This window comes from Capsella rubella, unplaced genomic scaffold (genome assembly GCF_000375325.1).
Source record: "Capsella rubella cultivar Monte Gargano unplaced genomic scaffold, Caprub1_0 scaffold_6, whole genome shotgun sequence".
Taxonomy (NCBI): domain Eukaryota; kingdom Viridiplantae; phylum Streptophyta; class Magnoliopsida; order Brassicales; family Brassicaceae; genus Capsella; species Capsella rubella.
The window spans coordinates 655,315-676,873 of NW_006238918.1; the positions used below are offsets into that span (position 1 = coordinate 655,315).

The 21,559-nt window shown below is 37.5% G+C and overlaps 7 protein-coding genes across 11 annotated transcripts; 2 read left to right on the forward strand and 5 right to left on the reverse strand.

Moving 5' to 3' along the window:
* Positions 1-137: 137 nt before the first annotated feature.
* On the reverse strand, positions 138-1,420 carry LOC17884183 (mitochondrial import inner membrane translocase subunit TIM14-3). The gene is made up of 3 exons (XM_006288866.2): positions 1,245-1,420; positions 697-875; positions 138-422 (listed from the first exon to the last, which is right to left on the reverse strand). The coding sequence occupies exons 1-3, from the start codon at positions 1,245-1,247 to the stop codon at positions 266-268; spliced, it is 339 nt and encodes a 112-aa protein (XP_006288928.1). The 5' UTR covers positions 1,248-1,420; the 3' UTR covers positions 138-265.
* A 279-nt stretch (positions 1,421-1,699) lies between these two features.
* Positions 1,700-4,367, reverse strand: LOC17881130 (protein IQ-DOMAIN 1). Its single transcript, XM_006287648.2, has 6 exons — positions 4,086-4,367; positions 3,892-3,963; positions 3,483-3,806; positions 3,119-3,340; positions 2,760-2,879; positions 1,700-2,630 (listed from the first exon to the last, which is right to left on the reverse strand). The coding sequence occupies exons 2-6, from the start codon at positions 3,949-3,951 to the stop codon at positions 1,974-1,976; spliced, it is 1,383 nt and encodes a 460-aa protein (XP_006287710.1). The 5' UTR covers positions 3,952-3,963; positions 4,086-4,367; the 3' UTR covers positions 1,700-1,973.
* A 1,605-nt stretch (positions 4,368-5,972) lies between these two features.
* On the reverse strand, positions 5,973-8,188 carry LOC17884426. 4 transcript variants are annotated; one of them, XM_023781279.1, is made up of 6 exons: positions 8,070-8,187; positions 7,717-7,784; positions 7,472-7,621; positions 7,305-7,378; positions 7,056-7,192; positions 5,973-6,169 (listed from the first exon to the last, which is right to left on the reverse strand). In XM_023781279.1, exons 2-5 carry the CDS (start codon positions 7,777-7,779, stop codon positions 7,057-7,059), a joined length of 423 nt encoding a protein of 140 aa, XP_023637047.1. In that variant the 5' UTR covers positions 7,780-7,784; positions 8,070-8,187; the 3' UTR covers positions 5,973-6,169; position 7,056. The 4 variants fall into 4 exon arrangements, with proteins under 4 accessions (XP_023637047.1, XP_023637048.1, XP_006288868.1 ...); XM_023781280.1 differs by lacking the exon at positions 5,973-6,169 and adding an exon at positions 6,763-6,984; XM_006288806.2 differs by lacking the exon at positions 5,973-6,169 and having other exon boundaries at positions 6,991-7,192; positions 8,075-8,188.
* Positions 8,189-8,356: 168 nt separating this feature from the next.
* On the reverse strand, positions 8,357-10,272 carry LOC17881048 (FK506-binding protein 5). Its single transcript, XM_023781501.1, has 3 exons — positions 10,213-10,272; positions 8,904-10,008; positions 8,357-8,817 (listed from the first exon to the last, which is right to left on the reverse strand). Exons 2-3 carry the CDS (start codon positions 9,994-9,996, stop codon positions 8,576-8,578), a joined length of 1,335 nt encoding a protein of 444 aa, XP_023637269.1. The 5' UTR covers positions 9,997-10,008; positions 10,213-10,272; the 3' UTR covers positions 8,357-8,575.
* Positions 10,273-10,656: 384 nt separating this feature from the next.
* LOC17881994 (importin subunit alpha-9) lies at positions 10,657-14,064 on the reverse strand. The gene is made up of 11 exons (XM_006289308.2): positions 13,849-14,064; positions 13,340-13,562; positions 13,045-13,198; positions 12,768-12,870; positions 12,498-12,682; positions 12,331-12,410; positions 12,066-12,216; positions 11,780-11,861; positions 11,631-11,689; positions 11,251-11,556; positions 10,657-11,121 (listed from the first exon to the last, which is right to left on the reverse strand). The coding sequence occupies exons 1-11, from the start codon at positions 13,898-13,900 to the stop codon at positions 10,957-10,959; spliced, it is 1,560 nt and encodes a 519-aa protein (XP_006289370.1). The 5' UTR covers positions 13,901-14,064; the 3' UTR covers positions 10,657-10,956.
* Positions 14,065-14,369: 305 nt separating this feature from the next.
* On the forward strand, positions 14,370-16,040 carry LOC17882081 (lipid phosphate phosphatase gamma). 2 transcript variants are annotated; one of them, XR_002833263.1, is made up of 2 exons: positions 14,370-15,271; positions 15,745-16,040. XR_002833263.1 is itself a non-coding variant. In XM_006288543.2 (2 exons), exon 1 carries the CDS (start codon positions 14,525-14,527, stop codon positions 15,203-15,205), a length of 681 nt encoding a protein of 226 aa, XP_006288605.1. In that variant the 5' UTR covers positions 14,370-14,524; the 3' UTR covers positions 15,206-15,224; positions 15,745-16,040. The 2 variants fall into 2 exon arrangements, 1 of the variants encoding a protein (XP_006288605.1); XM_006288543.2 differs by having other exon boundaries at positions 14,370-15,224.
* A 335-nt stretch (positions 16,041-16,375) lies between these two features.
* Positions 16,376-19,222, forward strand: LOC17882352. The gene is made up of 11 exons (XM_006289494.2): positions 16,376-16,435; positions 16,574-16,599; positions 16,709-16,834; positions 16,944-17,066; positions 17,170-17,289; positions 17,379-17,603; positions 17,694-17,883; positions 18,288-18,375; positions 18,706-18,747; positions 18,834-18,882; positions 18,975-19,222. The coding sequence occupies exons 1-11, from the start codon at positions 16,415-16,417 to the stop codon at positions 19,054-19,056; spliced, it is 1,092 nt and encodes a 363-aa protein (XP_006289556.2). The 5' UTR covers positions 16,376-16,414; the 3' UTR covers positions 19,057-19,222.
* The last annotated feature ends 2,337 nt before the right edge of the window (positions 19,223-21,559 follow it).

A 21,559-nucleotide genomic window follows, 5' to 3' on the forward strand; every position in this document is an offset into this window, starting at 1 on the left:
ACACCAAATATAAGCATGTATTACTTTTGAGACAGACTTTTGGTTATGTTTTTATTTTGGGATTTTGTATGCTCTCATGGAAGTGTAAAAACTCCCTAGAGACTGGTGTTTGTATTGATCAAATGGATTATTTAGAATGAATCCAATGGGGTCCTTAAAAGAATGATATACAAGAGCAACAATATGATGAAATCGTACTACATTCATAACAAAACCAATGGAAAATACATACTTTTGTTAGTTTCGTATCAAACACATGAGACAATCAAAAGGCAGAACCGGTGTTATTAGATTTGCCAAGCATCATCTCTTTGGCTTCATTAATCTTAGAAGCCATATAGTGACTGCCTCCTGCGTCCGGGTGGTTTGCAACCATCACTCTCCGGTGAGCTTCCTTCACCTTCTCTGCAACAACACTCTCCCTGTTATATAAACACCACCATACAAACTCAGTCAAGCCATTATTAACAAATGACCTAGAATAACTTGCAGAAAAAAACATTACAACCAGATTTTCAAACCCAACATACAACAACTAATGGGTGATTTCGAATACCTACTGCATATGTTTGATTTGTTCACTACAACCAGGGTTCTGAAGGGTCTCAGCCTTTATTAATAAATCTCAGTCCTAGAACCAGTTCAATTTTGAGTAGCAAATACAAAAAGATGAAGCAGGTATAAGAAAAGACGCACCTAACTCCAAGAATGAGCGCAGCTTCTCGGCGTGTCATAGAAGCTTGGAAACCACCTTCATAAAACCTGCGCATTCTAGGCACACGTGGCCTAGCTTTGAAAGCTTGCCAAGCCAATATACCATATCTACCAGCATAAGCAGCTGCAGCTACAGCAGCACCTGCAATAATTGGCGTAGTCTGAACCAAAACCAAAGTCAGATACAAAAAAAAAAAAAAAAAAAAAAGAACAAACTTAAGCTTAGGAAATCAAAGATTCTCAATTGCTATCACAGAACCACAGACAAGATCATCTCTGTATCTAATTTGTTGTGACCCTAACATTAACACTAAGACAAGACAACAAACAGATCCTGATTAAAACCATCAATCAAACCCAGCTAGATTCGAGATTCTTAGGTGTCAACTTCGTTTTTGCTGTGAATTTTACAGTTTTATTCGATTACAAACGAAAATTCCTTGTAAAAATTTCCACGATACTCGAGAATTATATCAATCCAGCTTACACGGAAACAAGAACAGAACCTAAGCAAAAATAAAAAAACTTACCATTATTCAAGCGTAGATTGGAGCGAAGTTTATGTCCGGACAAAATACAATCGGATTAATAAATCCCAATAAATCTTTGATTTTTCGAGTTTGTCGATCGAAGTGGGGAATGGGTTTAGGGTTCTTGGAGGGGAGAAATAAAAATATGCTTTTGATTTGTGTTTGTTTCTTTTTCGCGTGGGGAAGAGGTCGGTTTGATAAAGTATTTCCGAATTTTATTTTTCCTTTCTTTAATACTGGCGGTTCACAATAGTCGGTTTATGTGAGTCAAAGCCGGTCATTCTTGTAATAAAAGGTCAAAAGTCTCTACGTCTTCTGGAGGATTAAGGTCTTGTTGGTTTCTCGCCAAGTACGTAACATCTTCGAAGAATCATATTCTGATGTTTATGATTACAATTTTCAAGTATGGACGTTTTAAAGGTATAGATAATAGTTAGATTCTAAAGGAAATTGCATACAAATATAGCCTCATATTCCAATTAATACATAACTCCGAATAAAGGAGAATTTTTCCAATCAAAAAAATACTTAAAGAGACGAAAGAACATAAATTTAAAAGGTAAACCTTATCGTCGAATAATAAAATTTATTATAGCAAAAATAAATGACTGACGCTTACACTGCACAAATGAATTACCAAATGAAGGGAACACATAACAGACAACAATCTCGGACACATCCTTAAGTGGGAGAATAAATATCTTTTATAAGATGAAACCAATAAATACCTCAGCTGCCTCCTCCGTTGGCCACCGCAACACTCTCCACCTTAGGCGGAGCTGAGAATCGCCGTGGTTTAGGCAATGCAGGTGAAGTCGGATATGAGAGCCGTTTCTTAGCTGATCCCTTGTCTGTGAACCCATCGTTTTCCTGTGTGGTACCACCTAATGGGCTTTGCGGCTTGAGCCTGGCTCTAGCTGATTTAGTTGGAACCATATAGCTTGGGAGAGCCGGTGAGCCAGCAAGGCTCTCGTCGTCTCTGACTGATGAACCAGCTATGCTGTGTCTGCGGTTCCTCTCAGACAGGACCGAGATTGTGCTCTTAGCATCGTCGTCGTTGTTGGATTTTCTCGATGATTGGTTTAGCCTTGAGGGTGTTGGAGGAGAGAAGAAACTGTTTTTGCTTCTTGGGGTCCCTCTGGCGGATGATGGTGTGTTTGGTTGAGTTGAGCCATTGCGGGTCACAGATTTTGCAGCTTCGTTGCGGTTAATAGAGCCCTTGACCGAGGCGACATTGTCGTTGTTGCTGTTGCTGTTTTGTTCTTTCTCGGAACTCTCTAGTGGCCTACCAGCCATCCATCTCTCTAACCAACTCCAACCCCATGTCGGGTTGCTTGGATCCATAAACATTGGGTTTCCAGATTTAGAGTTGTTCTTCCAGTTTTGCTGCAAACATGAACATATATGATCATTACGACACACAAATGAACCACTGATTCAACTTCAATGGACATGTTCAATTTTTTTATTGTATCTTTCCACAGGTTCAGCATTAGGTAACAACGATAGGAATACCTGATGGGAGTATGCATAAGCCAATGCCCTTTCCCTTCTCATTGTTGCCTCGTACTTGCTTAGCAAATTTGCTTCAACCTTTTCCTTTGATTGAATGCTATCATTCCAGTTATCCCCGTTCTGAGAGCACCAACAGTAAAATGAGAGAAACTCTTAGCATAAGCAAATCAAACCAGAAAATTTATCATGTAAGTAAGCATCAGTTTTTTGATATATAGGATAATAATGCTCGGTAAACTGAAAGATGACTGTTAACCCTTTCCAAACTAATACCATCCTAGAAAATATATGAACCGACTGCTATACAAAAGAAATCAACTGTTGAAGAAAACTGAATGAGAAGAATGTGAGAGACAGACCTTCAAACCAGCTAACTCTTTGGCATGCTTCTGAAGGAGTTGCTTCTGACGAGCTTGATTCTCTTCTGACATCCTGATTCTTCTAGCTCGGATCTGTGACTGTACACGAGAGAGAGTCTGCATACATTTAAGAGTATTTGCAGCTTGCCGTTTAACAACAGAACCTTCCATCAATAACTTAAGCCTGACCAAACCCCTCATTGCCCGCAGTGCTCTTCTTGCCTGTATTGTCAGATATTACACAAGATAAGGTTCTACTCAACAAAACCAGCTTTCTTCAAACATAATCAAGATTCATGTACAATATCATAAGAAATTAAGAGGAATCAAAGCCAGTTCAAGAGTGGGGATTACTATATCGTACCAAATAGCCTCTAAATATAGTCTGAATCAAGATAGCAGCGGCTTCTTCGTTTGACTTTCCAGGAAACCGAGTAGGTTTAACACGACGAACGGCCTCAGGAGCAGATGAAGAAGGAGCTAGAGGGATATCAGTGGCAGTAACATTCACAACATCTGCTGTGGAAGGAGGGGAGAGATCCCTGTTCCGTTCAACAATCACTTCAGCTACTCTCACTTCACGAGGAGGAGGAGCAGCAGGAGGAGAAGAAGATTGTCTAACATTATCCACAACAGGAGGATTAGAGATCACACCATTTTGTCCCTCAGCCAATTTTTTTTTCGACTTCTGAAAAACAAAATCAAGATGTTAATATACACACTATAACATCAGCCACATCAATATATAAACCAAATTCACAAAAAACTAATACCTTTGAATCTGGGCTGAAAGCTTTCTTAACACTTGAAAACCATTTAGCTTTTTTCCCCATCTCAGTGTAATCCTTTACAGAGCAAAAAACAGTTGGAAACAAATTGAATCTACTGATGTTGATAACAACAGATCTCGATACCTAGGAGCTAAATTCACCAATTAAACAACACTGAATTGAAAACTGAAACGTACTTGTGAGAAGACAGTGACACCAGATCTGAAGCTCAAAAAGCCTTGGGGGGGGGGGGGAGTCAAAGAAAGCTCAACGCGGTTTCTTCGAAGTAAGCCTTATCGGAGAAGACGAAAAGGCTTAAAGAGAGAAGCGATGAGAGAGTTTTGGATCTTTGCTGAGGTGCCAAGATATGTTCGTCTCTTCACATTATCATAATTGCGAATGAAGAAGAGAGAGAAGACAGATGGATTCAAAGCTGTGTTTGTGTAGAGTATATGTGACGGTGTCCTCCCCTCTCTCTCTCCCTCTCTCTGTGTATTTGTGTGTTTGTGCGTGAAGCCACTAATTGGGCCGCTTTTGTGGGCCCCACCCTACTTCTTCTTCTTCTTTTCTTTTTTTTTTCTTTTTTCTTTTTCCTTTTTTCTTTAATTTAATAATTTACCAACTTCGTCTCTCTTTTACTCAATGCTTTTTACCTTTTTTCCATGTAAACTAATCAATTAGCTTAAAGATACAGATAATGATGAGTTTTAGTATTTCCTAAGTTTTCATAAACACTGTTTTTGTGAATTTTTATCCTATAATAAATATATTTAGATTTTATTATTAATTCGTGCTTTCAAAAAATAGTATACATGATAATTGACATGGTATACTGGTGGGAATGTATGAAATTTTCTTAAAATATCAATAACGTGTAAATTGAGAAATCTATTGGATTTTTTACCTTTTCCGAAACTACTATATATATATTTAATGAACTAGTTATGGCTTTTGGGATCGGTAACAGTGACCATAGAATTAATAAATTAACTTTATCCGGCAAGATCGGTCCTCCATTCTCACCTAATAACATGAAATCGTTGAAATTAAAAAAGTTTTTTTTATTCGTCATTTCTTTGTCGATTTGGATTTCTCACTTATTCGTCGTTTTGTAGGGTAAAAACTAAAAATACAATACTGTGTATTTGGTATTAGACGAATTAAGATCGTTTTATTGTCGTCGAATATCAGTTGTAATTATCGAATTAATTCAGCTGCATAATCCGTATAATAAAATATTATGTGTGTGTGAGTGTTTTAATACACGCTTGCATTACTACAACCGACAAAACATGTGAACAAAAATATATATGTCCATCAGTGAGACAGCTTTTATCATCATTTTAAATATGCTCTAACAAAGCCACCATATCATACGATACTTAACTACTTTTCGGATTTGATTAACTAGTTGATCATTGTATACCAATATCATATTCAGCTCCAACCACATCTAAGCAAGTAAATCTCCAATTTGGATGAACAAACAAACTATTCGATTAATAGTTCATATATATATGAATTTACAAACAAACAAACAATATAAAGCCTGAAGTGTAAACTTGTTTTCTACTGTAGTTTTCTCTGTTGTTGTCGTATAACCATCACAAAAGCAATTTCCCAATTTTTTTGATAACCATCACAAAAGCAATTTCCTAAATGTTTTTGATAATTTTATTAAATCGCGAAAAGATTGTTTTGACATACAATGAACTAATAAGATGATGATTAAAAGAGTACTTAATTAAGTCCAATGGATTAAGTATTATCTGCCTGGATCATTGACTTTTTTTTTTGGGAGATAAACCCCAAAGGTTCCTTATCGGTGGCCAGCTTGTACCACTCTTCTTATAAATTTTTGTTTTTTCAAAAACAAAAAACAAAAATATGCATGTCAAATCACTCCATGTGGTTCGTTGATTAAAAAATTAAAAAATCCCTTAAAACGCTATTTTCGTATAAAGAAGAGAGAACTAGCCGTTGGAGGTTGATAATTTTAACTAATCATATGATTTATTGTCGTCCAACATATCATAGTCTGTGTAAACTGTATATGTAAGGATATGCTTCTGATAATTTATATTATTAATAGGTATGCCCAGAGTTGGTAGTTGAATTAGGGGGATATGGACATTACACCTAATGTATAATTCAAACAATCTTTCGTTAGGAATGAAACAAAATAATTTATTTGTAGCTCTTATGAAACCTTCTCTCCCCGTCGGTCAACTTTGTTTTTCAATTAAACCAAAATCGAACCGGAAAATCAATTTGGCATTATCTGAAAGGGTAAAAGTGGGCCATGGAAAATAACGAATAAGGTCAGGGCCGTTAGCGTTATAAAAGATATTTTAGCTGAGCCAGTGAGTTTGGTAACGACCCGACATTATGTTTTGTCGTTTTTGTTACACATAGCAACGGTAGATGATTTGATTCCTATCTTGGCTAACACCTAAAAACCCTGACTCTCATAAATAACCCCATACTTCTTCTTCCAGAGAATTAAATAAGCAGTTTTAAACTTTATACTGTATATAGTTTGGTCTGTGAATTTACTTTTACTACTATTCAACTTTTGTTACTAGTTAGTTCATCTATTCTTTTCAGCTCTCAAATACCTTCTAAAAAAATGTTTGTTTTAACGAAAAAACATTTCTACAGGAATAAAGGGTGATGAAAAGAATTTGAGCTAAAACTAAGTAGAAGATGATACGATATGGTTTGGGGGAAAGCTAAAATAAAATAAAATAAGATAGTCTATAACCGGAGATCAAGAAAAGCAAAAATATATATATAACAAAAAAAAAACTAGTTTACGGTCAGAGAAAAGTTTGTATGAAACAAGAACTGAGAACAAAATTTAAGAATTGCAAAGATAACGGAGAGTTACTGGTTTTTGATGGGAACTAGCAATAGATATGAGTCATTTTATATATTCACCCCAAAATCTAATAAGAAGCAAACACAATGCTGGATTTAGCTGAGGCTGTGCATGATAAGCTAGTTCTATGTTTCTTTCAAGACATCATATGGTTTTTGAAATTGTCCAACCAACCATAAGTTGATCTAAGGTAATATATATGACTTCTTACACCACTGGACAAGAAGATAATCTGTTCTTAGTAATGGCTGATACTACTTCTTGATAAGGGTTTTAGATTGTTTACCTCATTGCTCAATGCTAGGATTCTGAATCAGATAGCGAGCGTTGTGTAAGAGGGAAGTAGTCTCCTCGTTTGATGCATCAAGCAAACGCAACTCCTTGATTTCCTCCTGCCATTTCTCAACATGTTCCCTGTGTATCCTGTTTCATATATATTTGAATGGTGATACTAATGTGAGTCTGTATAAACATGTATAAACATCTCAATCATGTTATATACAGCAGCAACAGTATAGAGTGTGTTCAATCTCACATGATCAAGCGTTCTTCAAATTCGTTACTGAGTTCCTTAAACATTGTCTTCCCTGTTTCCAGCAAGTTAGAAACCTACCACAAGAAGCATCAGCTGATGAACAGATTGGTAAACATATCAAAAATGTTTCTAAAACTTAAGCAATCAGGGAGATTATCACAACGTACGGTCTGTGTGAAGCTCTCAATCTTGTCGAGAATTTGAGCAATGTTTTGTTCAATCTCATCAGAAGCAACAAGTTTCGTCTCAGCTTCTTCATTCTCAACGGTATTCTCAAGACTGATTCCATCTCTCGAATCACCTTTCCCCTCTTCATCCTATCAAAAGTTCACAGGACAAATTCAAAAATACAGATCCACCACAAAAATCATCATCACGAGATCAATGACAAATTCAAAAAATATATACATACAGATAGTTTCATGCGTTTCCGAAATCCTCCATTCCCTGTGTCTTCTTCCATCTCAGTGTTCATCTAAACTGCATTAATTCGAAACGATGCTCATGAAACTTCGGATTCCGAGTTTTATGAAGGCAGAAACGTAACGATTACAGTCACGAACAGATTTCGAAATTCGAATTAGGTTTTCTACTCGATGCGATTGAGTCTGCTAACTAAAATCACCGCAACAGATTTCGATTCCAAGTCCGAAACCATACGATTATAACCCGGAACAATCTAGCTGAAGATTCTACAATAGAACGGGAGAAGCTAGATCGAGATCGACGAGAAAAATAACTTTCAAAAAAGGGATTAACAGAGACCTTACGCGACGAAGAACGAAGAAATTGCTGCGTATGATGTTGAGAGACGATCAAAGAAGTTTTTAGAGAGTAGTGAGTGAGTGTAGAGAATGAGGAAGAAGAGCCAATTTGTTACTACTTACTACTCTGCGATTCCATTTAAACAAGCGTTATTTTTATTTCTAATAATATATTTTAATTGACAAATTCATGACTATTTATACTTAATCCACTGCTAATGGCGTTTCAAAGAATGGAGTCTGAGGAGCTCAAATACAGTAGTGAATCAATTTGATACGAAGCCGAGCAATCCGAACATATACTGTTTACAAAAACAGATACACAAACTATTCACCTAATCGTTTTGCATAAGCTCCTCAACAAATGTTATAACTCCGGGACAAAACAAAAAAACAATACACCGGAGACTGATGATAACATACACCTTACACTAGCTTAACTTTAAGAGTGAACAACTTCAAGTTCACTTCTTCCAAGTCTGTGCTCACTGCATTGAAACAAAAGGTTCAAGACTTGTTATAATCATCCCGGGACCTCTTAACGGAAAGCTGAACTGGTCCATATTCATCTGATGATGATGATGAAGACGATGGTGACAATATTACATATACTTTTGATGAGGTTGGTCCATGGGATTGTGGTTCTTGTTTTATATCAACAGGCTGTTGAGGGATTATGTTGCTCTTTCTTGGAGGAGGATTCTCATTTTCAGTTTCACCGTCACTCTCGACAATGATCACAATCGCATCTGCACATAACAGAGAAGGAAGATTCAAATAAACCTCCTTACAAAAAGAGATTCATATAGGTCTTTAACCAAATATACATGCATACCTCTTCCGTTGTTGTTATTGCAAGTCACATTATGATCATCCTCCTCTTTTCTCTCTCTTGCTAACAAGAGCTCCTGATTCTTGTTAACAGTAACATCCTTGAAGGCCTCATCGTTCCATCCTAGACTGGTGCGGTTCTTAGCATCCAAGACCGATTTCAAGAATGAACAGTGTGATTCAGGCGCATCAGATGTCTCCATTAAATCACCAAACTTGTCCACCATCATCTTCATCTCCCCCTCTCCTTTCTCTACTGCTAACAAGAGCTCCTGATTCTTAACCCTCATTTCACTGATGATGGCCTCTTTCTCAGTCTCCATTCTCTTCATCTCATTCTCACTTCTCTCTTTTAATTCACCATACTTGTCCACCATCATCTTCCGCTCCTCCTCTCCTTTCTCTTTTGCAATCAAGAGCTCCTGATGCTTAACCCTCATTTCACTGATGATGGCCTCTTTCTCAGTCTCCATTCTCTTCATCTCATTCTCACTTCTCTCTTTTAATTCACTATACTTGTCCACCATCATCTTCATCTCCCCCTCTCCTTTCTCTACTGCTAACAAGAGCTCCTGATTCTTAACCCTCATTTCACTGATGATGGCCTCTTTCTCAGTCTCCATTCTCTTCATCTCATTCTCACTTCTCTCTTTTAATTCACCATACTTGTCCACCATCATCTTCCGCTCCTCCTCTCCTTTCTCTTTTGCAATCAAGAGCTCCTGATTCTTAACCCTCATTTCATTGATGACGGCCTCTTTCTCACTCACCATTCTCTTCATCTCTTTCTTACACTCCTCCTTCTCACTTTTCTCTTTCTCTAAATTCTTGAGCAAGCGTTCATTTTTCTCCTCGAGATCCTTGATTGGGGTTTCAAGATACAACTTCATCACCTCATGCATCTCATTGACATGTTTAAAACTTTCCTCTAGCATGTTGTAGTCTTTGATCAGACTCTCATGATTCTCCATGAGAATTTCATGTTTTGTCGCCAAAATCCTTTCTTGAGCAAACACAGAGCTTATTCCGGCAGTATCCACCGGCGAGATCTTGTTCTTCCCAGATTTGTCTGAACGAGCTGATGATTTTCTTGTCATGACTTCGAAACCCTAAAAAAATACTGGATCAACAAACATGCTAAATTTACAAAATTTCACAGATTCTATAGAAACCCTAAACACCAGATTCGTTCTAAGCTTCACCGAAAGAATAAACAAAAATTTAACGGTCTACGTTTTCTAGAAGCTTAACTAAATGGTAGAACTAAAGAAAAAAAAAGAAAATTATACAGAAAAGAAAAAAACAAATCTTACCTAGAAAACCTTATGCTGTATCTTCAGCTCGGATAACCAATAGTAGGAGAGAAAGAGCTCAAATGAAAGCAAGTCCCTGGGAAAATGAAGCGGGAATGCGAAAGGACAGCCTAACTATTCATGAATCATGATAAGTTAAAATATTTGTTTATTGTTAATCTTAACTTAATCCAGGTTTTGTGTTCCTTCCATGTCATCAAACAAATTGATTAAGCTATTTTTTTAACTTTAAATGATGGTTTTGCTTTGAATTTCTAATAAAATATCACCATATTTTTTTAAAAAAATACATTAACAGAGTACATATCACACAATTAGATTTTGCAAATCCATGACAATATATGATGCTATTGAAGTGACAAGACGGAGACGACCAAAATAAATAAATAAATAAATGAAAACGGGAGTTAACACCTTCTAGGCTCGTAATAAAAAGGTTATAAATTTTCTGTTTCTCTACCACTAATGGGCCTGCTGGGCCTGCTTCTAAGTTGTGTAAGTGCATAAGACATGCAAAAAAATCCCGAACGCCGAGACAAAACTGTTTTACAACAATTTACATTTTACAACAACAAACCCAAGGAGGAAACAAAACTAGAGATGTCTTGGACATCTTGTCTACTCTTTCTTTCTCCCTCTCTCTCTCACTCTCTTTCCTTACAAGTAAAAGCTACGATAACTGGTTTACTTTGATTCCACCATCTTAGTTTCTTCGTATTCTCACCCTAAAAACCTGAGCCGATTTCATTCATCGATTCCATAATCTTCACCAAAGTATTTATCCACAAGACTGTTCGCCATGACTCTCAGCTCTTCGTTTTCATGGAACTGGAACCTTTCCATTGCATCAATGCCGTCTTCTCCTTCTACAAGCTTGGGACCTTCCCCATTTGGCATTCCTCTTAAAACCTAACCACCCACAAATTAAAACCTATTACGATAGTATCTGGATCCAGAATTGACCATGGGACATCACCATACAGTAGAAGTAAACTCAGGTCTCATTGAGCTTTAAAGACCATACAGTTAGTTGCTTACCAGCTCAATGAACTGAAGACCAAGCCTAGCAGCTTCGATATCAGGAGATCTGACCAGCTCAATAAAACCTGGGAGGCAACCACCACTGACAATGGAGACTAAGTGCTCTTGAATTATCCTTGGTTTTGTGTCTCCTTCTGCAGATTCTACACAAAGATTTCCCAAGACATAGGCAATTTCTTTCCTTATATCAAAGGGTGACGTGGAAAGAAGCCTTAGCAACAATGACATTACTTCAGTAGAATGTATCATTCTCTTGTGTTCAATAGGTCCCGCGGCTATATTAGATAGCACCCATGCAGCTTCCTACAGAATAGAGTTTAATGATGAAAGCTTCATATAATAGTAAGAACCCAAGTGGGTATGAATCAAATACTGACCTTCTTTAAAACACGGTGCTCGCTTCGTAAGCACTTTGCAAGCACACCAACGATACTTTCTGAAAATTTAATTTGCAATATCAGTATCTTGAAAAGTATATCTGATTAAGGTAACAGTGTTTAACCCGGAAAAGATAACAGATACTAGCCTTCAGTGTTCTGTTCACGGATAAAAATGGTTAATATTGCTTTGGGATCAACAGCGACAAAGTTGCCTACACTTCTTAGAACCTGGATTCAAAATTTTTGTTTAGAGATAATCAAGAATGCAGCTTTTGAAAAATAACTATCATGCTCATATTAAAATAAATTAGATCAATGGGACCTAGAAGCAATGACTTGAAATGTCATAATCTGTGGTAAGAAGTTGTAGACTGTTAATATATGAACTAGGACCGTGTTCCTTTTGGACAGTAAGGTCTCTTCGGGAAGTACCGGAATAAGAAGTTGTAGACTGTTTGAGGTTGCTAATCTTTCAAGAAGTAGTTGGAGAATGCCTCCCTTCAAGAGCATACTTGTAGCGATATCTGAAAGGGCAGATAGGTAAACAATGATCCATGCAATTTCCTTGGCAGTTACTTCATCCCTGAATCCAACAATCAATACTATTTTGATCAAATTATCCACCAAAACTGAACAATAGAATATCTACAACACACTAAGAAGTCGTTGGAATTAATATAGATGTAAATTCACTCACGTTTTCTTCAAGTGTCGAAGAATTGCATCAAGTATCCCATCGACTCTAACAAGTTGTGCTGCTGCCTTTGGCTCGGGTCCCTATATTTAGGCATGGTGAAAGTAGTGAGTAAAAAGGCTTGTAAATTATAACCAGTGTGATCAAATGGGCAGCGATTTTTTCCACACCTTAATCAGATTTGACAATGCCCAAGCAGCTGTCCTTACTGTTGAACCCTTGTCAGGAGAAAGCATGCGTGCTAGAGGTGTCAAAGCCCCTTGAGACAAAAGAACATTTCTTAAATCTTCTCCTTCACCCGCACAATTACCAATTGCCCATGCACACTGCTCAGCCACCGGTGCAGAGCTCTTTTCTGAATAGAAGAACTTGGAAGCATATGAAAATCTGATCCAACAAAGATGATAAAGTAATAACAGACTTGGTTGGCCAGTACAAACCTCCAAGGTGAGCAATAAGCAACGGCAGCGCAGGTAATAGAGCTTTGGTTTCTTCAGGTTCTCCAGCAGCAATGTTTGTGAGACACCAAGCTGACTCAAGTAACTGCAGTTAGACATTCGAAAGATCACAAACACCAATTAATTGGTCTTATTTCAGTACAAATGAGTTACTTGAAATACTCTTACAATATCCAAATACTACGGTTAAGGGCTGGGCAACAAAATGCTATAACAAAAGGAGTAGCATTGAAGCATATATAAGGCTAATGTAAGAAACCTGTTCGTCCGGAGAGCCAAATGAGAGACACTGCACAAGCAAAGGTATTGCACCAGCGCTGAGGGCAGCTTTAACAGGAGGGAACTCTGATTTTGACAATAAACGCCTGAGTTCCCGAAGAGCAGTCACCCTCTTCTGCATTGCACCTTTTCCCCTGAAAATTGAGAAAGATGATGATAAGTAAATATCAGACAGAATTAACAAACAATACACAATACAATGAAGAAAGCAGAGAATGAAAAACTAGATCAATCCCTATGCGTCATGGTTTTAACAAGTTGACAGATTCACATACTGATATTGAACAGCAGACTTGAGCTCTTCCACGGCTTTATTGGCTTGAGCCTCTAATATTGGCTGCTCTTCATCAATCAGCATCTCATTCTCGACACAAGCATCCTCAACATCGCCATTAGTACCCACCCTACAAAGCCGCTTTGCCTTAACCAGTAATTCCCTTCTTTCCTTGGCAACTGTAACAGCTTGTTGCCGTCTTCTTTGTCCCGCAACATTCCCAACTACATACCGCCATATCCAGAAATACAATCAAATCCATGTCACCGATTGAAAAGTCCAATCGTTCTGCAACGTTATATAGATGAGTGAAAAAGCTCTACGGCCCTAAACTAATCCAATATACATGAGAAGAAACCATGAAAGTATCTAAATCTCTTGTTACCCTAATCACCCACCTAACCTAATTTTCTCGGGAAGAAAACAAGAAACACTCTTTCATCACTAACACTAATTCACTACTACACTCAGGCGCCAAATCAATACGGTAAAACCCAGAACGAAAATCACCTGAAGATTTTATTGGGTCTCTTCGATTAGACGCGGAGCCATCATCTGCCATTGGAGAAGCTAGAGCACTGCTAATGTCTTCGACAGTATGGTCTGATTCAGCAATTTCACCGGAGCAATTTTTTCGATTTACTAATTTCGCCGAAAACGAGAATTGGATAATTTGGATCCGTTCCCTCGCGCCTGCCCCGCCCGACTAAAAATTTCGCCGACTCGTATTTGTTTTCTAATTTCACATTAGTCCCTAATATTTTCAAGTATATAATGAATAGCCATTTAACTTTACCATCGATATCAAAAGCTCTATAATGGATCAACGATCGTGGTTTCACGAAATGTTTGACGTTTGTCAACGTGGTAAGCTATTTACATGACGTGGCGATTTATGATTTGTCGCTTGCGTAAACCGTAAATCTAATGTGATGCATGTGAATATCACTCCTTTACCAGTTACACGTGTCACGCATCCACATGATTCTTTTCTTCCCCGAACACAAGTGAACATGATGATTTCATTTCACCGTCTGTTCTGTTCTTCTCTCACCCACTTTCCCGTCACTTTCTCGGTTCATTTTCTCGAGAAAATTAAAAAGGAAAGAAGACGAAGACCAAGTCTGAAATCAAAGCCAAATTCTCTCGATTAACAACAAATAGTATTTCTTTGGATCTATCGCCGATGGATCTCATACCTCAGCAGCTTAAGGCCGTAACTCTCACACACGTCCGGTATCGTCCCGGAGATCAGCTCGGACATTTCCTCGCCTGGATCTCTCTCGTCCCTGTATTCATCAGCCTCGGCGGATTCGTTTCTCATTTCCTATTCCGGCGTGAGCTTCAAGGGATCTTCTTCGGTATAGGTCTCGTGATCTCGCAATTCATCAACGAGTTTATTAAGACATCGGTAGAACAAGCTCGTCCCGAGACATGTACCTTGCTCGAAGCTTGCGATTCACATGGATGGCCATCAAGCCACTCGCAGTTCATGTTCTTCTTTGCTACGTATTTCAGTTTGATGGGATGTAAAGGAATTGGGTTCTGGTTTGGGTTAAGAAGCAGATGGATTATGAATCTTCTCCATTGGTCTCTAGCTGTTGTTACGATGTATTCTAGGGTTTATTTAGGTTACCACACGGTGGCTCAGGTATTCGCCGGGGCGACGCTTGGGGCTGTTGTTGGTGCGAGTTGGTTCTGGTTTGTGAATTCTGTGTTGTATCCATTTTTTCCGGTGATTGAGGAGAGTGTATTGGGGAGATGGCTCTACGTTAAGGATACTTCACATATCCCTGATGTGTTGAAGTTTGAATATGACAATGCAAGAGCTGCTAGGAAGGATATGGATTCTGCTAAGTCTGATTAATTTGGCTAATTTGATTTTGGTAAGTCAGAAATTGCTTCATTGATTTGGATCTGATTATGTCTTAAGGTAAGCGTACGGGAATCAACTTTAGCTTTTGGTTCTTTAATCTAGCTCAAGAATACAATGTAGTCACTCTTACTTTACTACTGCATTATTTAAATTCTAAAGTTAACAGAGATATGTGCATCTGATTTTCCATTGATTCCTAAACTGGTTTTAGCTACCTCTTTCTTGCCGATCTTGATCGATAAAGATGACATCTTGATACTAGTTTGTCTTGTTTAGCTATAAGATTAAGGTAGTCACAGTTATGCATGTGTGCTACTGTAGCAATTAGAAAAATACAGTAAGAACAAAGTAAAACTAGTTCAAGTCATTATTCTTTGGAGTTCATTAGCTTTTCTGCTCATCCTTTATAACATTTAATCCATTTTTGCATTGTGTAATGCTGCAAACAAATGCAGTTCTGTTTTTCGATTATCGTATCTTCATATTTTTGATTCCTGATAAGCACATCTCATTTGCTTCATCCCTTGCAGGTCGAGAACCCGGGAAAGCTTTGTTTGGCGGCCTTGTTATCCTTTAAAAAAAAATTGCATTTATCAGGAATCACAATGAGATGGGAGATTCCATTTTATAACATTGTTCTAAGAATTTATGACATTGGTTAGATAAGCAGTTCTCATCTGAACATCCCACAAAAAGGAACCTTCTTCACACTTACTAAGTGATCTTTGTATCTTTTTTTACCTTTTCTTTCTTTGCGTATTCACTTCTATATCGAAAGAAACAGTTTCGTCAAAGAAAAATCAAACACTTTCCAGCTTTATTACTATAATCTTATCTGAATGTAAAATATAAATTATGATTTTTCTCTATTGATCCAAATTAACTCATTTAATTGTAAAATCCTTATATTCTACTACTCTTCTTGAATAAACAAAAACGGATAAAATTTAAAGTGTAATGAATCTTTTTTTTTGTAAAATAAAAATTTAATGGTACACAGTATTATTAACCTTTTTTCTATGAATAATACTAGCTATTTTTATTTTGTTTAGTTTTATAAAAAAGTCATATTCTTATTGGCTAAAACAAAAGAGGTACCAAAAAGGATTCACTGCTAGGGCTAAAAGTATATTCTTTTTAACTTAAACCCTAGAAACAGCAAAGAGTTATCGCCTCTCCCTCGTCTCGACCTCTGCACCCATGGACGAATCCGTCGACGAGGTAATCTTCTTATGGCTTTTCTTATAATTCAGTCTATAACCCTTTGTTTCTCAATTGGTGGTTTCTTCATAAGTATATATATGCATGAAGTATACTTCAAGTTAGTAGATTTTCTGATTAAAGCTTTTGTACTTTTAGGGACTGAAACTGTTACCAAAAGTCAGGTAAAATTGAATCGATATTTTGTCTTTTCTTTTTTGGTATATGTAAGAGAAAGATGTGTATGTTCTTGTCACGTACGATGATACATACGTTATTATCAAATAATTACAGTGACATTGGGAGGGTTACTGTTACGGGATATGACACTAGGCTGACACCTCATGAAGATGTCGAGAGTGCGCTGAGAAAGCATTTCAATTCATGTGGAGAGATCACGGATGTTTATGTTCTCAATAGGTTTTGTGGCTTCTTCTTCCTCCATTTCTTTCCAGCGGAGCTCAAGCTAAATGATTAGCTAAAGAAAACACTTGTTGTTGTTGTTGTTTTTGTTTCAAAATGCATGCAGTCGAGCTCATATATATCTTGTGGGGAAAGGCGTAGTCCCTAAGGCCTTGCAGCTTAATGGAAGTGATGTGGGAGGATGGAATGTCTCTGTTAAGCCTTTTCCGTTTTCTGAAAATGCAAACGAGTAAAAACACTGCCTTTTTAATTAATTTTCGTTTGAAGCTTTTAATATGCATGTGAATTGATAATATATATCATCTCGTGAAAAATCCTGTTACTTATTGCAGTAACGTTGTGGTAAAAGTTGAAGGATATGACACTTCCCTTAGTGAGATTGATATCCAGAGCGCTTTGTGTAAGCTGTTCTCTTCATACGGAACGATCAAGGAACTCCTTTTTAGCCAAGGGTTTGTCGTGTCTTCTTCCTCCCATTTTTCCTAATTCTTAAGCTATCAGTCACTCTATCTAATGACCTGTCTTTTCTTGATTTTTACAGCCATGCACTGGCTAATATATGTGGTAAAGACATTGCTGATAAGGCGCCTGAACTTGATGGGAGCGACATGGGAGGACGCAAAATAGCTGTTCGAGTGCTTTATAGACCGAGAATACACACTACACACATGCGCCGCTGCTACGACGATCAACCTCCTTTTCTCCCACCAAGAACTGCACTTATTTCCGGTACCTCTACCAGTGATGCAGCCATTACACAAAGCAGGTAAATTGATTGATTTTTTTCACAAGTGTGTACCATGGTTCTTCTCCTGTCTTTTAAATGTCTGTGCCTTTTCTTTTCGTATTATTGCAGGAGTGAAAGCTACAAGACTCCAGATATCCCTGTTGAGAAGAAAAGGAAGCTAAGTGAGGAACAGGCTACAACCACATTAAAGAGCAAAGCTATTCCTAGTAGTGTTGAGAAGCAAACACCTGATCTAGCTGGGCTCGTTGTTGATGATATATGCTTGGGAAACGGCAAGAAAGCTCATCCTAGAAAAATGGTATGTGCGCATTTATGTCCTAAAATTTCAAGACATATGATATCATCACGTGATTACTACAATGTCATATTTATATGCCACATGATTACTACAATGTCATATAGATGATTGAAAAATGTGGCAGTGTGGTGAAGAATGTGGGTATTTATATAATTGGTGGTGGATAGGAAGCAAACAAACTAATGCCTTATTGAGACCTAAGCGCATCAAAGAATCATTTTGGATAGGAACTGAACAAACAAAATGTCTAATAAGATGCTTAAGAGCACCAAAACTATTAAGTTGTGGAGAATACTAGATAATATCTGTCTTTGTGTGATTGACCTCTATCACAGTGCGTTAATGTAGTTTGTGTGTAACCTCCGAATATTTGTTATAGCTCATTCTATCGTCTCTGAGTGCAGGTTACTGTCCATTATACTGCAAAGCTTCAGGAAAATGGGAGCATGTTATATTCCACTCATGGAAAATTCCCTCATCAGTTTCGTCTAGGTTGGTATTATATATAACGAGATGCGACTATGGTTAGGATCTTATGTAACAAGAGTTTGGTGCTTTGGTTTAGTAGGTTTATTAATAATATTAAGTTTGTTAGTTTTACTTTTAACATTAGGTTTGGTTGTTTCTTTTTAACGTTTAGGGTTTGCTTAAGTTGTAATCTTGGCCTATATAAATATAGGTATCTATGCTAATAAGAAAGTGCCCCAAGAATTAACCTTAATCTCTAAGAGAGACTAGGGTTAAGAGGGAGCTAAGCTTTATAATTAACATACTAGTCTGTGACTGTTACTTGGATGGTTATGTGTTGCTAATTACATGCAGGTGTTGGAGGTGTCATTCCGGGATTGGATATTGGGGTTATTGGTAACCTAATTTCTTACTTAGTTTTCTTCAGTATATATATGTTGGAATATTGTGCATCATGTTGTTTTTGATCTATTTTTGTGAAGGCATGTGTGTTGGTGGCAGAAGAAAGATTACAGGTCCTCCAGCAATGGGGTAAAAGCCTCCTTTGCAAATCATTTGATTTATCTTTATTTGTGATCAACCTTATTTAACGAGATGATGATAATATTTTGTGTGGCTCACAGGCATGGTGCGGAAGGTTATTTGGACTTTATTCCTCCTAACGCTTGGCTGGTGTATGATGTTGAACTCATTAAAGTAAAATAAAAACTTGCTTGGAAACCTTGGCAAGATTGAATACATTCATAATTTTAAGTTTGTTTAGGTATATTCTAGCTCCCCTGTACTGATGGGGAGTTTTCTTGCTTTATTGTTTGGGACATTTTGTGTACCTACCTAGCTAATTGTTAGTTATCTTGACTTTTACTAGTTACTATTACGGATCAAGCAGCAGCTTTATTCAACAATTATATTATTCAAATAATTCAAAATTCAATACACGAATCTCTTAGAATTCAAATGTTACTAATTGTCAAATTCTGATTGGCTAAAACATAAGTTGTATATAATAAGTACTTTTCTAACTTAATACCTAAAACTATCGAGGGTTGTCCACTCGCTTGTCTCAACCTCTCTACACCCATGGAGAAACCCGCCGAAGAGGTAATCTTCTTATTATTCAGTCTATAAGGCCAGGGGCATCGGCGCTTCTTCTCTTCGTCCCTGACTAAATTCGATTTAAATTTAAATCACAAATGCATTTTAAGAGAAGAAACGTTCCTTCAAACGGGTCGTCGTTAGCTCGTCCTTCCTTCCACGTGTCCTATTATCATTGGTTATGCTTTATTGAAGGGATTACGTAGCAACGGAGCCACGACGGCGTCAGGAGGGAGAGAAGTCCCGAACTCAACCGTTGAAGCTGAGTCTGAGTCACGGTCAACGAGGCAGTACGAGAACGACGTCGTGTTGAGCTGCGACGGAAGAGCTAGCAAACCGGCTGCGCCGACGAACAACCATTCGTTGCTGTGTACGCATCCAACGGCAACGTTTTGGACCGAAGTTGAGCTGATTGTGAGTGTCTCGGTGGCGAAATCTCCGACGGTATAAGAACCGTCACCGTAAAAAACCTCGAAGAAGAAGATGAAGAAGAATGCGAAATGAGAAAGAAGAAGATGAAGAAGAGTAAGGAACGGTGAGAAACACCAATGCTCGTGTTTGCAATGCCAACATTTGTCCCAACCAAAAAAAATTGATAAAAAAATAAAGGGACAAAAAAATGGGTCCTTGCAATGCCCATGCCCTAACCCTTTGTTTCTCAATTTGTGGTTTCTTCACAAGTATATATGCATCAAATATACTTCAAGTTTGTAGATTTCTGATTAGATCTTTTGTACTTTTAGGGACTGCATAAATTGTTGCCAAAAGTCAAGTAAATTGAATCGATATTTGTCTTCGTTTTTTAAAATCTTTTTTTTTTTTTTTCTTTTTGGTTCATGTAAAAGAAAGATGCATATGTAATAAGTTCTTGTGTAATAATTGCAGTGACATTGGGAGGGTTACTGTTTCGGGATATGACACATGGCTGACTCCTCGTGATGATGTCGAGAGGGCGTTTAGAAAACATTTCACTTCATGTGGTCGAGAGATCACAGATGTTTATGTTTTCAATAGGTTTTGTCGCTTTTTCATGCTTCATTTTTTGAAGTTAAATGATTAACTAAAGAATGAACTAAAGAAATTAAACACTTGTTACTACATGCAGATTTGCTTATATATATTTTCTGGGAGAAGGCGCAGTCGATAAAGGCCTTGCAACTTAATGGAAGTGATGTGGGAGGATAAAATGTCTCTGACAAGATTCAATATCAACTTTCTTTTACCAGTGGCAGTGAGAACTGTACGATTTTCAACAGTAGGAGATGTGATTTTCATCTTCCGTCATGAACCGAACCTCTTAAACTATGTATGATCGTGGTGGCATTGAGGTTCTTGATTTTGGACTGATTACTTTTAGCTACTTGTTCTTGTAAATGTTGTGCCAAGATGGCAGTTCCTTTCCCGGTGTTTATGCTGCTAAGAGGCATCAACCGTATCTGTCAAACCGAACTCTGTTGGGTCAGTGTTGGAGTATTAAGTGACTGGAAATCCCGGCAACAAAAGTCAACTCCTCATCACAACATGTTAGCCATTGTTTGCTCTGTACTTTTAGATAGAAAATAAGCAGTTTCAGTCAGACAATCACAGGTTTTGCTCGATCAAAGTACCCTCGCTGGTTCTCCATCACCCAACTTCAACCAGCTGGTGGTGATCCATGTATTGATCTGCGGAGAGTGACATCATAATAAGTATCCAAATTTGAGGCAGCAAACGTTGAACATGTTTTTACAAAACAATTCTGAACAGTATATATAATTTGCATTAATAGCAAACAATCTAAAGTGAGCATGCTATATATATATATATATGATTACTTTTATTATAAAATGCATCTTCCAACATATAGCTAAAGGAAGAGTGCTCATGCAAATAGTGATGTCAAAGAATCAGCAGATCTATTTTTCTTTACCTATCCATTAAGCACAGACAGTTGATCCTGCAATGAAAATATCTGTTTTCATTGCAGTTTTAAAGCTCGGTATGCCTTTCTCTTCAACCACGTTGATATTTTTCCTTGTGAACTCTTGCAATTATCCACCCCTTCTGCTCAAAACTACTGCATATTTTCTTGCTACCACAGCTCAAAAGCTCATAACGTAATTGACAGTACCAG

Bases quoted from the DNA above. Each gene is read 5' to 3' on its own strand.
- LOC17884183 (XM_006288866.2), bottom strand. The intron at 423-696 runs GTGCGTCTTTTC...TTTATATAACAG, and splicing joins GCGCTCATTCTTGGAGTTAG to GGAGAGTGTTGTTGCAGAGA.
- LOC17881130 (XM_006287648.2), bottom strand. From the start codon at position 3,951: ATGGGGAAAAAAGCTAAATGGTTTTCAAGTGTTAAGAAAGCTTTCAGC. The intron at 3,341-3,482 runs GTACGATATAGT...CTGACAATACAG, and splicing joins CTATATTTAGAGGCTATTTG to GCAAGAAGAGCACTGCGGGC. The intron at 2,880-3,118 runs GTCTGTCTCTCA...TGGTGCTCTCAG, and splicing joins AAGAGTTAGCTGGTTTGAAG to AACGGGGATAACTGGAATGA.
- LOC17884426 (XM_023781279.1), bottom strand. From the start codon at position 7,779: ATGAACACTGAGATGGAAGAAGACACAGGGAATGGAGGATTTCGGAAA. The intron at 7,622-7,716 runs GTATGTATATAT...AACTTTTGATAG, and splicing joins GGAAACGCATGAAACTATCT to GATGAAGAGGGGAAAGGTGA. The intron at 7,193-7,304 runs GTGAGATTGAAC...TATATGAAACAG, and splicing joins TTTGAAGAACGCTTGATCAT to GATACACAGGGAACATGTTG.
- LOC17881048 (XM_023781501.1), bottom strand. From the start codon at position 9,996: ATGACAAGAAAATCATCAGCTCGTTCAGACAAATCTGGGAAGAACAAG. The intron at 8,818-8,903 runs GTATGCATGTAT...TGTTATGTGCAG, and splicing joins CAATAACAACAACGGAAGAG to ATGCGATTGTGATCATTGTC.
- LOC17881994 (XM_006289308.2), bottom strand. From the start codon at position 13,900: ATGGCAGATGATGGCTCCGCGTCTAATCGAAGAGACCCAATAAAATCT. The intron at 12,411-12,497 runs GTGTGGAAAAAA...GCCTAAATATAG, and splicing joins CATTGTCAAATCTGATTAAG to GGACCCGAGCCAAAGGCAGC. The intron at 11,862-12,065 runs GTACTTCCCGAA...TTTTGAATCCAG, and splicing joins GTCTACAACTTCTTATTCCG to GTTCTAAGAAGTGTAGGCAA.
- LOC17882081 (XM_006288543.2), top strand. From the start codon at position 14,525: ATGGATCTCATACCTCAGCAGCTTAAGGCCGTAACTCTCACACACGTC.
- LOC17882352 (XM_006289494.2), top strand. From the start codon at position 16,415: ATGGACGAATCCGTCGACGAG. The intron at 16,835-16,943 runs GTTTTGTGGCTT...AAATGCATGCAG, and splicing joins GATGTTTATGTTCTCAATAG to TCGAGCTCATATATATCTTG. The intron at 18,883-18,974 runs GTAAAAGCCTCC...TGTGGCTCACAG, and splicing joins ACAGGTCCTCCAGCAATGGG to GCATGGTGCGGAAGGTTATT.